Source organism: Arachis ipaensis, chromosome B4, assembly GCF_059453495.1.
Source record: "Arachis ipaensis isolate K30076 ecotype BB chromosome B4, ASM5945349v1, whole genome shotgun sequence".
NCBI lineage: Eukaryota > Viridiplantae > Streptophyta > Magnoliopsida > Fabales > Fabaceae > Arachis > Arachis ipaensis.
In genome coordinates this window covers 98,645,512-98,661,381 of record NC_142439.1, presented here as the reverse complement: position 1 = coordinate 98,661,381, position 15,870 = coordinate 98,645,512, and the positions used below count along the sequence as shown (strand labels likewise).

The 15,870-nt window shown below is 32.9% G+C and overlaps 1 protein-coding gene and 1 pseudogene across 1 annotated transcript; both read right to left on the bottom strand.

Annotated features, from left to right (window-relative positions):
- Nucleotides 1-1,377: 1,377 nt before the first annotated feature.
- Nucleotides 1,378-2,940, bottom strand: LOC107636603 (uncharacterized; annotated as a pseudogene).
- Nucleotides 2,941-8,584: 5,644 nt separating this feature from the next.
- Nucleotides 8,585-15,870, bottom strand: LOC107639420 (DNA glycosylase superfamily protein). Its single transcript, XM_016342914.2, has 4 exons — nucleotides 15,649-15,870; nucleotides 12,684-15,122; nucleotides 8,919-9,115; nucleotides 8,585-8,837 (listed from the first exon to the last, which is right to left on the bottom strand). The coding sequence occupies exons 1-4, from the start codon at nucleotides 15,652-15,654 to the stop codon at nucleotides 8,663-8,665; spliced, it is 2,817 nt and encodes a 938-aa protein (XP_016198400.1). The 5' UTR covers nucleotides 15,655-15,870; the 3' UTR covers nucleotides 8,585-8,662.

The following is a 15,870-nucleotide window of genomic DNA, read 5'->3' as shown; positions in this document are numbered from 1 at the left end:
ATAACTAAATTAATAAATTAACTTCAAGAAAATATCTACCACAACATTTAATATCTAAATTAATAATTATGTGCTTAATAACTTAATTACAAAAAAAATCAGAACCACATTCATTAACACGTACGTAACAAATGGAGTTTCAGTAATACCTAAAATCGTACCTTATCAGTGAACTGTTGCTAATGATACATTCAGCCACCTAAACCATAAATTGTATACTAATGATTGGCAAGTATCCTAACCATGGCTATACATATATGCGATAACATAAACGTGAAGATAACAAAATTAACCGCGAAGTCGGCTGCCCCGATGACGTGCTATGTCGCGTTCAGTCGATTGACGTCCGGATCACGTGCATCTGCGCACGCTATCTTAGAGTTACTCAATAATATGGTCGGAAAAGAATAGAAGAGAGAAAAAAGTGGTTGAGAGGTTGAAAATGGGCCGGAAACATCACTGTGAACGATATGTATATATAGGCCGCACCCACTCTTATCTCATTTACAGTGTAAACAAGATAAGTTTACACATATCTCGTTTATACTGTAAATGAGATATACACATGTCATTTGATCTATCTTATCTCGTTTACACTGATGCGACGTACTTTTGTAATTATTTTACAAATTATTTATTTCATTAAATAATTTTTTTTTATTTATTTAAAAAAATCATATACTATACACGTCTTAACTTCTAAACCCGTTGCAAACTCACCGTGAACTCCTGCTCTGGATGCGCAACCAACATTCTCAAGGTGGTCGCAAACGGCTTTTTATTTTGGGATTTTGGATTTGAAGTTTTACACATAAATAACAATGTCACGCAATTATGTAACTTTTAGAATTTACTACCTCATCCTTTATCACACATAAATTTATTGTTTGTATCTTTAAGATTATTTTGATTCAATGAATCTTTGGGATACCATTTTAAGGATGAACTCTAAAAAAAAAAAAAAAATCCTCACGTAAACTAGATATTATACTTTCAAGTTTAATGTTTTGGCTATCAAGAAAATAGTATCCAGTTGTCAATATCAAGTCTTTCAAAGAGACAACAGGCTTTTAACTTTTAACTATTCCCAAAGAATAGGGAGTAATACTACAAAAAAAAAAAATGTTGATCATGATTCAATCTAGTAAATCTACTATACCAATAGTGATTAATGCTTATTTGAATGTCATGTAGCTTCCGGAAAAAAAAAAAGAGTTATCAAAATTCCTTTTGTTATATGTTTATGTAATTTTCCGGTAAAAATAGAGAAATTCGTAGTCTACTAGAGAAATCCATGAAACATACAAGCACAAAAGGCATCAGTCATAAAATTTCTATAGCTTCATTAAGTTAATAAGAGCTTAACTGCTAGGATGATCATGAGGATATCTTCAACTTATTTGATCACTCAACAGTGTCTTCAGGTTCTTTGAATTTCTTCATTGATTTTTCCAAGACATCTAAAACAGCAGCACACTATTCGATGTCACCATAATAATGCAAAAACATGAGAAAAAATAGATCATCAGCTTTCTAATATCTGAAAATATATGATGCTTGGTAAATAAAACGGAAACAGTAGATGCTGAAATTTAAATTATGGACATGAATGCATGTAAGCAGGATAGGGATGCTAACTGACAGCAGCAACTATGAATAAATGCAAAACTATATGTAAATCTTGTCCTTGTGACCACATACTACCACCCACATTCTAAAATTACTCATCATAGGAATGACATAGATTTAAAAGAAAATAAAGTAAAGAAGAAAAACAAAAGCAAAATGGATGCGGTTGACTTTGAAGAGCATCAACTATAATTCAAACTAAAGGGAGGAGGAAGAATAATACATCTACAAGTAAAAAGTTGACAAAATTCTAAAAATAGCATAATACAATACAGCATGAGCAGATAAGTTCCCAAGCATAATAGCAATGACAATGCATTTTGTTTCAGCATATCTGCTTTTAGCTTTTTTCCGATGATTAGCATCATTAGAGCTAATGTCCAACTCCACATCACATGTAGATAACGTTGTTTTGCATCAACCAAACCCCCAATGAAAACAGAAAAAATTAAGCAAAAAGATTTCATTACCTTCCTCTAGTGATAGCTGAATTGATCTCTTCTCCAGCTCTATCGCATGTCTGCTAAGTTCCACAGAAGAAAGTGACCGAAGAACTCTCAAAGGACATTGTCAGCCATCTACAAATTCATTAATTTAATAACAAAGGAGTTAAGGGATTATTTCATGGTTTATGGACATACTTAGGATATATTCTTCTTGGTCAGAGTGGTCTAGTTTCCTTAAAAACATCTGCAATTGTTGGTATCGCTCCTCCCAATGCACACTTTTCAATCCCTTTAGATTACCACTGGCAAGGCCAGAAGAAGTTGTCATATAATTCGACTCAACCGGGGGTAGCCTCAGGGGAGATTTCCCAAGAGAAATAGGAACCAAAGGCTTTCTGGATGAGCTCATTGAGGAAGTCAATGGAAAAGGTGCAAATGCTGGAAAACATGAAACCTTTGGCGCCTTTATCAGAGGCTTTAGTTGAGCAGTCTCCTGTTCACAACAAAGCTGGCTCAAATGCTGACAATAAGCATTAATACTTGGATTTTCACAAGCAGTGCTCTTGCCCAATTCTGCCTCTGATTTTCTGCGGACATACACAAGATGTCCATTTGCAGCATTATTTCCGGTAGATTGTTGAATAAGGTGATTCACTGGGAAATCAGGCAAGAGTCTCTTGGAGCCAGAAACATTATTAGAATTAGGGCCAACACCTTTATCCTTCAACAATGAAGAGCTTACAAAGGTGGGCTTTGTCATTTTATCATCACTCTATAGATCTCTCAGAGATGTCTTCCTAACGGCAACATCCAGCTGGTTATCACAATTAGGCAAGTCCATTTTAGAATTGCTCAGACCATACTCACAAAATTGGAACATATACTTTGTTAAACCATCTCCTGTTGGGATTTTTTTAAATAAATAAAATAAATATTTTATTTACTAAAATATGTAATTTGTAGCAATTTTATGAAAATGCACATTTTTTCGTTTACAGTGTAAACAAAATAAGATTGCACGTATCACGATTACACTGTAAATAAGATAAGGCACGAAAGAGTGTGGCCATATCACATTTATATATGTGTTGTGTAAGGGCCTTATCTCGTTTATATTATAAACGAGATAAAAGTAAATGCGGCCTATATATACAATTCATTTACAGTGCCATTTGGAGTTGGTTTTCATCTATTTCTTCAAATTTTCTCCAACTTCTATCCTCTTCTGACCGTATTATCGACTCACTAAGCGTACATGGCGCACGCAGATGCACATAATCCAGACATCAACCGTCTGAACGCGACATGACACATCGCAGGGACAGCCGACTTCGAGGTTAGTGTTGTTGTCTTTGTGTTTATGTTAGAGCATGTATGAGTGAAGCCATAGTTATGGTACTTTTATAGAACTAGTGTACATGACATATGACATGTTAGTTGAATGAATGTATTATTAGGAAGGATTGATAGAGTTTGCTTTTGGTAATTTAAATTTATTTATTAATTTGATGTTTATTAATTTACTAAGTAAATGTTTCTACTCGTTTGTCGAATTTGTTTTTACTTATTTATTAATTTTTTTATTAATTCAATAGATGTGTAGTATTTTGGTTATTAATTATTTAGTATGATTTTTTTATTTAAATTAAGTATACATGTTTACTAATAAAGTTATTAATTAATTAAGTAAATATTTTTATTTAAGTTAATTTATTAAATAAATATTTCTACTCATTTGTCAAATTTATTTCTACTTATTTATTGATTTAGTTATTAATTAATTAGTTGTGTAGTATCTTGGTTATTAATTATTTATTATAATTTTTTATTTAATTTAAATTATTTATTAAGTACATGTGTACTAATAAAGTTATTAATTAATTAATTAAATATTTTTTAAGTTAATTTATTAAGTAAATATTTTTATTTAAGTTAATTTCTTATGTGAATGTTAATTAGAAGTATTTTTTGGTGTTAATTAATCTAGCTTTATAACTTTATAGATTTCTTATTCAACTTTTTATTTTTTATCAGAGGTCTTGGTTAATTTCACATCAGTTTTCTACATCAATATAATACCTCCCAACTATTCCAATTCACTCATTTATTATCAACCAAGTTCAAGCCTACTTAATTTACATGTTACTACTCTAAATCATCATTTTCATACCTCAATATCATGCATAAACATTCAATGCATTTCATCATCTTACTAAACTTACCTTTCACGGCCTCTAACCTAAAATTTATCAACTCAACTCATAATTCATAAACACACAATCACCAACCAAAATCAAATCTAACAATGTATCAATTTCAACATATCAATTACGTCCAATTACACAATTCAAGCTTATTTCTAGAGGCATCTAACCTAGGATTTCATATCACATTACATGGTAGTTTAATGAAACTTAAACCGTTCCTCTAGAAAGCCAAGATCAAATTCTCAATTCTTGAATTTCACCAAATTAAAGCTCTAAATTCACCTTCACCAAACTCAAGCACCACCAATGATCAACTTAATGCCTCTATACCAATCTACACTATTTTCATATAACACAATACTCAATCTCTAGGACTTCATAAAACTTTATGAACACATGGAAATAGTAGCGAATCTTTACCCACTAAAATTGGTAATGAAACCTAACTAGAACTCAAACTAGAGCTCCCTTAAATACAAGAATTACCAAGTTTCATGAACACACAAGCCAAAAATATGATTCTCATGGAAAAATGAAACTACAGTTTGGTGAGGGAGATGCTTACCAAAATTTTGGTCACAAACGGTACGGCAATCGAAACCCTGGATCAAAATTTATGGAAGATTGAAGTTTGTGGAGTTAGGGCTTTGTGTTTTCTTCTCTCTTCTTTAACCGTGTATCTCTCAAAGAAATGGGGGAGAATGGTTTATTTTGTGCGCCCGTTGTGGTTTTTACCATTGGCCCTATCTCGGGTCAAAATCATTAAAATAATAGTTTGGATTTTTATTCTAAATATACAAACTTAAGCCAATACTGCCGACTAAAATACCAGTATGCATTTTTACGCATTTTTTCACAGAAAATTATATTTTTTCACTTGAAAAAATTCTCCAAATTCAAATATCATCGTTACAATTTTAAATTTCTAAGTTTTAATTTTTGACCCATCCGAGCGCGTTTAACTATTTTAATTTAATGATTAATTATCCAATTAATCCTTTTATAATTTTTATGGGTCTTACAATGGCAGTAGTGGCTTTCCGCTTCGCCTCTTCCTTCCCTCTCCTCTTTCCATTTTTCTCTTTCATCCGAGTGAATGATTGAAAAACAAATTGGGGTAAAATGTTTTAGCTACGAGTAAGTTGTGACACAGGAAAAGAGCTATAGATGAAGAATTGAAGAGGATGAGACTCACCAATGGTAGTTTAGAAATTTTATTTAATTATTTAGAGTTTGAATAATTTTACTTGCAAAATCTAATTTTTTATGCGTATAAATGATAATTTCCATCTTTTACAGATAGATATGTCAATGTTTTCAACTTTCATGAGTATAGATGATAATTAGTCTAATAATAATAATAAATAGTTAAATCTAATACGAAATTATTAATAATGAAAATCTCACGTGTCTTAAAAGAGAAAGCTTGAGAGTTACATTGATTATGGTGCTCTCTGTGCAGAATTGTATCATATATGGATTATGGTGCTCTCTTCTGCATCAATATTGGATTATGAGGAAGTAATATTAGTTTCAATGTTTGTAATGTCTTCGCACAACTCCTCCACTTATTCTCTTTCATTACCAATAATGTGTTGTATTCTCTTCCTTATTTTAATTAATGTCCTTTTTATTTATTTTTCAATTTTTTTTATTAATTTTCAAATTTTAAATTTAACTATCATGCATCATATGTATTACTCTTACTTATTTATAATTACTTAATTTTATTGTTCACCGAAGCTTTTTAGTTGTTCATCCCGTTTCTTAATTTTTTCAATCCGTCGTCGTGATGGTGGTGCAGGGCATTGTGGCGCACCCTACAATTAAAATTTACTTTGTGATTATGCAATTTAGTGTCGATTGTTTAATTTGGACTTTGGAGTATTTGATTACCCCAACTCTTAGAAAGTATTGGAGTAACACGGTGTAGCTCACAGGGAGAGAGCACGCAATGGATTCTCAGCTATATTAGTGTTTGGTATATTCGAAAAGTTTCCCTTATACTCCTATAAATTTCTGAGTACATTCTTCTCTCTCAAATTCATGATTTTTTTTCTATTTTTGTAATTGGATTTATTTCATATTTAGAACTCTTTTTTGTTTATTTTGTTTTTGTTTTTGTCTCATGTTATATGAATTCATGTTTATAATTTTGAAGAAAAGTTGAGTTTTTAAGTTCTCAAATATGTCATTAAATTGTTTTTGAGAAGGAAAATAGGTGGGTGGATGAGAGTGTCTTTTCCAAGCATAACAATAAAAAAGTTTGTTGGCTTTATCATTTTACAAACTTTCTTCTTCAGCTATATCTTTTTAATATATTTTATTTTTAAATAATTTTGGCTAAATTTGATCAGATCAGTGAACTATTATTATTGATTTTTTGAATTTCGAATTTCTGATCAATTATGCTATTCATAATTTTTCAGGATCTTGAGAAAAGGATTCCGAAGGAAGTAAAAAGGAGACTGTGCTTAATGTCCAAAGTTACTATTTATAGCTGACATCTTCAGCTCTTTGGATGAGGTTTGGGTTACTATTTTGCTTAGTAATTTAGAGAGAATAATTAGTATTGATCTTGTATTATAAGGATAGTCGCTATTTGTGAATTAGCTCTCTTCTGGAGATATTTTAAATTCGCTTATTTATATTTTAAATTATTTCTGTTATAAGAGAAGTTAGTCTTAAATCTTTAAATTTAATTCTTGGTTTTGATTTTACAGAAAGCAATGAATGAATAGATTAACTTTTTATTAAAATACTATGAATTTGATATATGTGCATATTAGCATATTTATGTAGTAAATGTTGAAAAAATCACTTTATGATAATTGTAGACAAACACTCATTGAATGTTTCATAATTTTAGTCATGTATTCATTACAATAGGTATGTGTTCATGTATTATTTGTTGCAATTTGTTTATGTAAATCATCAATTAATCATACATTCCAGCTATATTTTTTGATGAGTTACAATGTATTATTATACAGTGGAATGTTTGAATTTTCATTTTTGCCGTCTTTTTTTCTTTTTTACGTTTGATATTCAAATCTATTGTATTATTTTGGAAATTGATTTGTCCAACTCGTACACATAAATACTTAAAGACTACGTGTACGACTTAGGGTCAATTTGGATTAGCTTTTGAAAAAAAGTACTTAATTTTTTTCTTTTAAAAAAAATTATCAGACAAAAATTATTTCATATTTAGATAGGCTTTTAAAAAATGGTATTTAATTTTTTATCTTTTAAAAAAAATTTAATAGACAAAAATTATTTTACATTTAGATAGGCTTTTTAAAAAAATTTAAAGTATCAAAAATGTCTTTTACTTCTGCTTTTTTAAAAGCAAGGTATTGTTAATTTTTAGAAAAAATAAATAAGTCACTTTTTTTAATAAAAGTATTTTTTTTTAAAAAACGTATCCAAATATGTTTTAAATTAAATAAAAATAATTTATTTTTTAAGAAAAGTACTTTTTTACTCAAAAAAGTCAATCCAAATATTATCCAATAAAAATAAATGTTGAAGACTGTTTTATGTATTTTAAAACCTGAATGACTAAAGTGTTCAATTTTAAAAATTTTAAGAAACTAATTTGGTGAATTACTCTAAAATAATACGATACTATAAAATAACTATTTAAATTCATATCATTTTCAGTAATTTATTCAAAAATAATTTTGAACAATATAATCCAAATAACGAACTTATTTGAGTATTATTAACGGCTAGAAAAAGATATTTTTTCAAAGAAAAATATTTTATTTTTATTTTTTAGTATGTTTAACAAAATTTTAGTAATAAAAATTAAAAAAACGTTTTTAAAGCTACAATTTATATTTTTTATTTAAAAAATATTTTTAACAAATAAATAAGAAAAAATATATTTTTATATTATTGTATTCAAATATAATTATTAAATAAAAAAATATTTTTTTATGAGATATCCAAACATAAAATTACTTTTATTTTTCTAAAAGATCTCTTTAAAAAATCACTTGAAAAAATTTTTTTCATAGAAACTCATCCAAATAAGCACAATATTTAGTTTACTACAATTCATTTTAATATAAAAATTTTTAAACATAAATTATGTTAATACCAACTTACTTTTAATCAAAATAAAATTTGCAAAATCAATTTTATGTATCAATCCAAACACATACTATATCATAAGTTATTACGTTTCCAAGTTCTTGGGGGAGAGAGGGCGGGGGACGCATTTGCAATTGATGATATACTAAAACCAAACATTTACTTAAAAAAAAAAACAGGGGGGAAGGGATAAAACAGGAATAGAAGATAATGACTTTTGTTATTAACAATAACACAACTGGAGCAGGTATACCTTAATGTGGTATTTTCACGAGTGATTCACATGTTAGAAATTACATTCTCTCCCGGTATTTTCATTACATCAAGCTCCTTATCATATCCCATCCCATGGGTTTCATGAAGGAACTCCCAATAATGGTTTAACATGTGATCAGTGGGCGTTACTCGATCCCACTTTCCCGTACAAAATATAGCATAAGCATCAGCTGCGTACCTGATTGAAAGAGAACCAATATCAACAAAAGGGAAGAATAATGGGATGCACTACCTGAATAAACAAGATGTGCCCACTTACTTTCCAACCCCATGCAATTGAGTTACATGAGTCCAATTTCCATTCAAGTACTCCTCAGAAAAGCGCTGTAACATTCTTGACCTTTTCTTTTGGAGACCTAGGCTCTTTATTATTTCTTCTATTTTCTCTTGCTCAACTTGAGTGCAAGATTTTGCATCCGGACATAAATTGAACAGGTCCAATATAACCGGTCCTGCCTGCAATGTGCAAAATAATACATGATTACATCAACTTTTTACATGGTCCAATATGATTAAATGTAATTCTATATGGCAGTAAACATAATTTAGGAAAACAATTTTCAAAGACACCAGAACCACATCTAATACGCATCAGCTAAAGATTAAGCAGGCCTTATGAATGAAATGTTTGGACAAAGATACAAAGTGCATTACTTATTATAAATTATAGCTCTGGTGTACAGGAAATCAAGGATATTTGCTAAACAGAGTATTTAAAGCTTTAGCACATTATTACTAAGAAGATTTCGCCAAACTTTGAAACAAACTGAAGCCATATAATAAATTTGAGGAATAAGTACCGTTTTAGTCCCTAAGGTTTGGGGTTTGTTGTTTTTTTAATTCAAAATCGTCCTCAATGTTAAAATTATTTTTAAAATCATCCTTTTGACTATTTTACCATTACCTCACTAACCCTATCACCATCTCCATCACCCATTCTTTCTTCTTCTAATGTTCTTCTCACTCACATACATTCAGAAATCAGAAGAAAAGAAAAGAAGAGAGAAGAAGAGAGCGTGAATGAGAAGAGGAGGAGGAGGAGGAGGAGGAGGAGGATGAGGAGGAGGAGGAGGAAGAAGAAGAGTGGAGGAGAAGGGACGGTGCCGGTGGAATTGATTGTCGCCGTTGCCATTGACGCAGCAATCAGAGAGAGAGAGCAAGAGCAGCGGCGGCTGTGGTTCTAGATTTCCTCTTCTTCCCTTTTCAACAGTAATTTTGGAGAACCAGAGCAACGACCATGATGATTTCAGCAGCAGTGGTTTCCTCTTCTTCCCTTTTTCGACAGCGATTTCGGAGAACCAGCAACGACCACGACGATTTCAGCAGCAGTGGTAACGGCGATTTCAGCAGCTCTTTCTAGTGACCCAACCAGTGGCAGTGGCAGCGGATTCCATCACCGCCACTGCCCAACTCTCCATTTCTCCTTCTTCTTCTTCTTCTTCGTCCTCCGTCACTCTCTCTCTCTTGTCTCTCTCTCTACTAATTTTTTCTTTCTTTCTTTCTTTCAAAAAAAAATGACTGCTGTGTTGTTGTTGTTGTTGTTAAATTTAAAAGATTAGGTTGCAATAGATTATGTTGTTCTTGAATTTGGATGTTGTGCTGTTGTTGATAATGGATGAAATAGATAGATGTTTGAATTTGAATGCTATATTGTTGCTGTGTTCTTGAATTTGAGTGCTGGTATGTGGTGGAGTAAAGGGGCGTTGGTATTGGTGATGGTAAGGGTGGTAGTAGATGATCAGATTGGAGTTAGAACAAAGAAGAGGGCATTTTTGTCTGAAAATTGTTAAAAGGATGATTTTAATTCGAAATGCAACATTGAAGACGATTTTGAATTAGAATTTGAATTAGAAAAAAGATTAAAGACGATTTTGATTTTGACCCCAAACTTTAGGGACCAAAACAATACATATCCCTAAATTTGATATATTTACAATAATATATCATGGAGACAAAGTATTTCTCTTGTAATAGGCATAAGATTCCAAAGCTGGAGCATATCACTAATGTTGACAAAAAAGGAGAAAGAACTAAGAGTACAATTAATTACATCAGCATTAATAAGAACTAAAACCATTAAGTCATCCTTAGATGTCCATTGGAAGAGACAATTCTACCACTTAGCACAAGAACTGGAGAGAATAAAACAGCAACTGGTTATATCTCATTTCAATCTCATATTGAATACAGCATTCTTTTCCAAGAATTAATGGGTAATATACCTAAATAAACAGTTTGGAAAGCCAAAAACAAAAACTATTCCATCTATTTTCTAGAACCCACACATTAACCGAGTGCATGAACAAAAAGGACAAATGAATAAATATGCCAGTAATGTTCGTAGTTATTATTTAAAAACTTCTTTTGGTGATCTATGCTCACTAGTTTATGATTTAATCTCATCTGTGTGATAAGAACCTAGTATCAGATGAAGAAGAAAATGGAAGCATCTGTGTGTTTGTATTACTCTAGAATAAAAAGTTGCTAGGTATTAAAGAGTTCCAATTCGAAATCTAAGATATTCCCCCTCAATATCTCTCCCCTTACCTATACAGTCATCCACCTTCCCTTGAAAGCTAAACATTCTCTCTCCAGTTAGTTACAATACCCATCCCAACTTACACTTAATTACAATTAAGGCCCCTTTGACACCAGTCCACTTACTTCTCTTTCTAACAGGTTCCTAACAGTAAAATACTCTCAAATGGGAGAACATTAGTTGCAACTTGCAAATGGGAATTACTACCAATACTAATATTTGGGGTCCGAACATGATGCCAACACTTTGGTGGACACATCAGATTAAAAGATAGACACATACAAAGTCCTCTCCCTTCCAAATTGAGTGATAGACACATACAAAGATAGTCCTCTCTTTTCCAAATTGAGTGACATATTTAAGTTTCTCTTTTACGGACTAAAGAGAGAACTTCCATCATGATGAATGTCTGCATTAAACACCCAAATGAAGACAGAGTTAATTTGGAAGAAAAGAGAGTTGTGGGCGAAAACAGAGAGGAACCAGCTGTTGCGACAAATAGGACAGCTGTAAAAGTTAATGGGAAGAGCATGGATGAGGGGTGAATTTGGTTATAGGGGAGAGAATCGACAATGTATTTAAGAGAGGACTCTAAGAGAGTGGAAGCCATTCTAATGCTACCTTGTTCTCTATTTGTCTGCATTTCTTACTTACATTAATACACTCACATAAAATGGAATGGTACCGCCATGAAACCTTCCAGCTCCTCTGTTCCTTCATTCTCTCTTCTACTCTCTTCTCTAATACTTAAATCTTATACACTCTGATTCTCATGTTCTGCTACTTCTATCTAGTCTGTTTGCTGTGGTATCAGGTTCTTACAGTCTGAAAGAAGAGAGAGGGAGAGAAACCACTTTGAAATCCACCTCTACTCAAGAACTCAAGACAATCGCACCTTATGTTCTTCCCATCTGGGTATAGATATTGCAACTTTCAAGCTCCTGTATTTAATGTTTTCACTTAAGACTGTTTACATGTTTATAAACATACTTTTTAGTATCTCTCAAAAGAATATCTACTTCTCTTAGCTCTAATAGTTAGGCCCAAATTTATACCGCCCTTAAAGCATAGCAACAAATGGCATGGCTAAAAACCACTGCAAGGAGTATGTGATTGAAAAACAGACTTCTTCCTACATATATATTCTTGCTATTATGAAAAAGCGCAATAGCTCGATTTATGCCAAGGAATCTTTTTTTTTTTTTTTTTTTTGTGTAAAGAATATTCATTAGGATGAGGAGAAGGATGATACAAAATTGGGAATAAGAGTTTCCCTATACAAAAGCCAAGCAAAGCAACCAAAAAAATATCTCAACATGTTTGAGAGGGAAGTTCCCCTATGAAGATCATAAGCTTCACACCAAATATATGCCAAGGAAAATATTTATACATTCACAAACAATAGGGACTAATTAGGGAAGTAATAATGCAAAGAATCAGAGCCTCCACCTGGTATTATATAAGTAGAAAATTATAAGAATGTACCTGTCCACCAGTAGTACGGTTCAAAAGCATGCATATAACCAACACCCTCCAAGGATCATAAGCATGAGGTTCTTGAAGGAGATTGAAGGGCGAACGTGGTGGTTTCCATGTATTATCAGGAGTTCTTTTTTTGTATGCCTCATCCTTCTTCTCTTCAGCTGAAAGTTGCTTATTAATTATGTTACACTTTTTCCGCCCTTTCTTAGCCTTGTCAACTTGTTCACATCCTACTAACCACTGGTTCTGAAAGTAAGGGGAAACCTTTATATCTGCATCTTGCAATGCTTTTGGTCTTTTACTTTTTCTCTTCTTGGGGAGAATTTTAACTGTTCCAACTTCATTTTTACTTTCTTGTAGTCCAGCCTCAAATAAGTTTCCAGAAGCAGCAGTTAAGGCAACAGAACCCAGATGGCTTTCATGTTTGCCCCGTTGTTTATGCTTCCTCATGTTATGAGTTTCCTGCGATATATCATCCATTATGTTTTGAGAGGTATGTAAAGCAATAACTTCAGACTTGCCTTCATCATTCAAGGTTTTAACATTATTCTTCTTCCCACTAGCATTATGAAAATATGGGGAGACATATCTAACAGCACCATTGACTAAAATTTTCCTAACCTTGGGTACTTTCTTCTTATAATTGATATTACTAATTTCGATCTTATTTCCATTCTCTTGCAGCTTATCTGCAATGGTTTTCTTCTTCTCTTTGGATTTAATCTTTCCATTTAGATCCTCCAGCAGCATATCTTTGGGGAAGCTTCCACCAGAACCTGACAAAGCAATAAATCCAATCTCACCACTATAACATGATTCATCATCAGCCTTCCACTCATTGCCACTTTGAAAGAAAGGGGAAACCTTTCTAGTATGAGCATGCTGAAACATAGTGTGCTTCTTAGAAGGTTTCTTCACTTTGGGTTTGATCCTTTTTGCAATATGTTCATTGTCTTCTATAATGACTCCACAAGCACCTGAAGCAACAGAATCAAATTTACCTTCGTGGTCAAGTGATTCTACACTAACAGTCTTCTTCTCATTGTATTTAAGAAAGTAAGGAGAAACCTTCCGGATCTCATCCTGTTCAACATCAGTTCGCTGATTCACAGCCTTTCTCCTCTTCCTAGATTTAATTGCAACCCCATCTTTATTTGAACAAGGGAAAACAGGTATAACAGCATCATGGGCTATAATTTCCTGATCAAACATTTTCGTCTTTGGTGAAACACCACTTGTTTCAGCAGCGCTTCTGTTCTCATGCAGCTTATCTGCGGTGCCTGTTTGCTTCTTTTTGGATTTAATCTTTCCATTCTGAGTCAAATTAGCTTCAAGGAAGCACCCATTGGTGTATATTAAAGAAACAGATCTAGTCTCACAGTCATGCCAATGTGATTTGGAATCAAGCTTCTCACTGTTAATTTGAAAGAAAGGGGACACCCTTTGAATTTGATGCTCCTCCACAGGCTCATGCTTCTTCGATTTGATCATGCTATTTACAAGTATATCTTCATTATCACCCAAATTGTCTTGTAAGATGTCTCCATGGGTACCCACTGAAGGGACAAGCTGAAAATCATGTTTCTTGTCAGCCACTTCCTCATAAACTGTTTTCTTCATATTATTATTCTGAAAGTATGGAGAAACCCTTCGAACCTCAGAATGCTCCTTGGAAATTTCTTCATACTTGGGCTTTCTCCTCCCTTTGGGCCTAACTGCAATGTTTGCAACATCTTTTCCACTTTCTCGCTGTTCATTTTCAGGGAAGTCTCTAGAAGTTGCAGTCAGAGCAACAGAATCATCACAACTTTCAAATCCCAGTTGTTTAATCTTCTTCCCACCATCATTATGAAAGTATGGGGAGACGTATCTAAAAGTAGCAAGTGGTCTTGCTTTCTTAGCATCGGCCTCTTCAGCATCATTCCCACTATCTTGCATCTTCCCGTCACCAGCTCTCTTCCTTTTTTTCTTCTCAAATTTAACATTTCCAGCTTCAAATTCACTTCCAATCTCCTGTAGCGGCTTATCCTTAAGGAAGCTTATACCCGAATCTGGCAATGCAATGGATCCAACCTCAGTGTCATAATCTATTAAATCAGCATCAACATTCTCATTATTGCTTTGAAAGAGAGGAAGAACCATGCTATCTTCCACCAACGCATTCTTCTTAGTGGATCTCTTCCGGTTGGCTTTTCTGCTTCCTGTTGCAACTTCCTCTCCATACTTTGGAATTGCACTTATCCATGTGGCTGATTCAAACTCTCTTTTGGGTTTGGTCTCTCCAGTTCCAATTTCATTGCCACTCCTTTGGATGTAATCTTCAACTGGTGTCGTCACCTTGGAATCCACTACTCTCTTCTTCCAATTGGACTTCACCTCACTAATCACATCTTCTTTCTGTTTCGGGGCAGGCAATGCAAGAATGTATCCATGCTCCATTCTCTAGCAATGAAAAAAGCAATTATTATTATTTAATGAGCTATGCCACATGGCCAGCAAATATTATCATTTTTTGCCAGTACTTAACCAGTAATAATTTGCACCTATATTGACAGGAGTTTCGCACACAAAAAGCATAAAATTTGCACTATATTTATCAGAGTTTGCCTACATGAACTAATACCGTTTGCACCCACATTTTTCTGAGGTTGAACACATGAATTAGTAAAATTTATTTGTTAAAAATAATTTAATGTTTGTGGTGGTCAAGTGATAGCCAAAATTCTAAAAATTGCTGCCTCCAAGAATTTTTCTTTTTCAATATGTTTTTGTCATTACTTAAAAAAAAAAAAGCCAAATCTTCGTGTATTTTTTTATCATTACTAAACTCGCCCGGACACGGCGTTTGCGAACCCCAGTAATTCTTATTAAACTAATTAAGTCCCTATTTGTAATCAATGTAAGTCAAGGAATTGAAATCAGAGTTGGTAATGGAACTGAGCTCTAACCTCAAAATTGTAATACATACCTTCATCAACAACGACAAGCCCTACACTCAAGTGGTCGCTTCCCTCCCTTTACGCTGCAGGCACGTGACAGAATAAGCGGCGAGTGTGACGCATGTTGAAAAAGAGGGGAAGAGGCAGATATGAAGAAGGAGAACAAAAACGATGATCAAAGCCAGAAAGCCAGAAAGCAGTTCTTGACTATACCAAGCTCTTTCTTTTCTTTTAGGAGAAAGCTAAATCGC

Excerpts from the sequence above, each read along its gene's own strand:
- LOC107639420 (XM_016342914.2), bottom strand. Across the intron at positions 9,116-12,683 it reads ACCGTACTACTGGTGGACAG|GCAGGACCGGTTATATTGGA; the intron begins GTACATTCTTAT and ends TGCACATTGCAG. Across the intron at positions 8,838-8,918 it reads CAATTGCATGGGGTTGGAAA|GTACGCAGCTGATGCTTATG; the intron begins GTAAGTGGGCAC and ends TCTTTCAATCAG.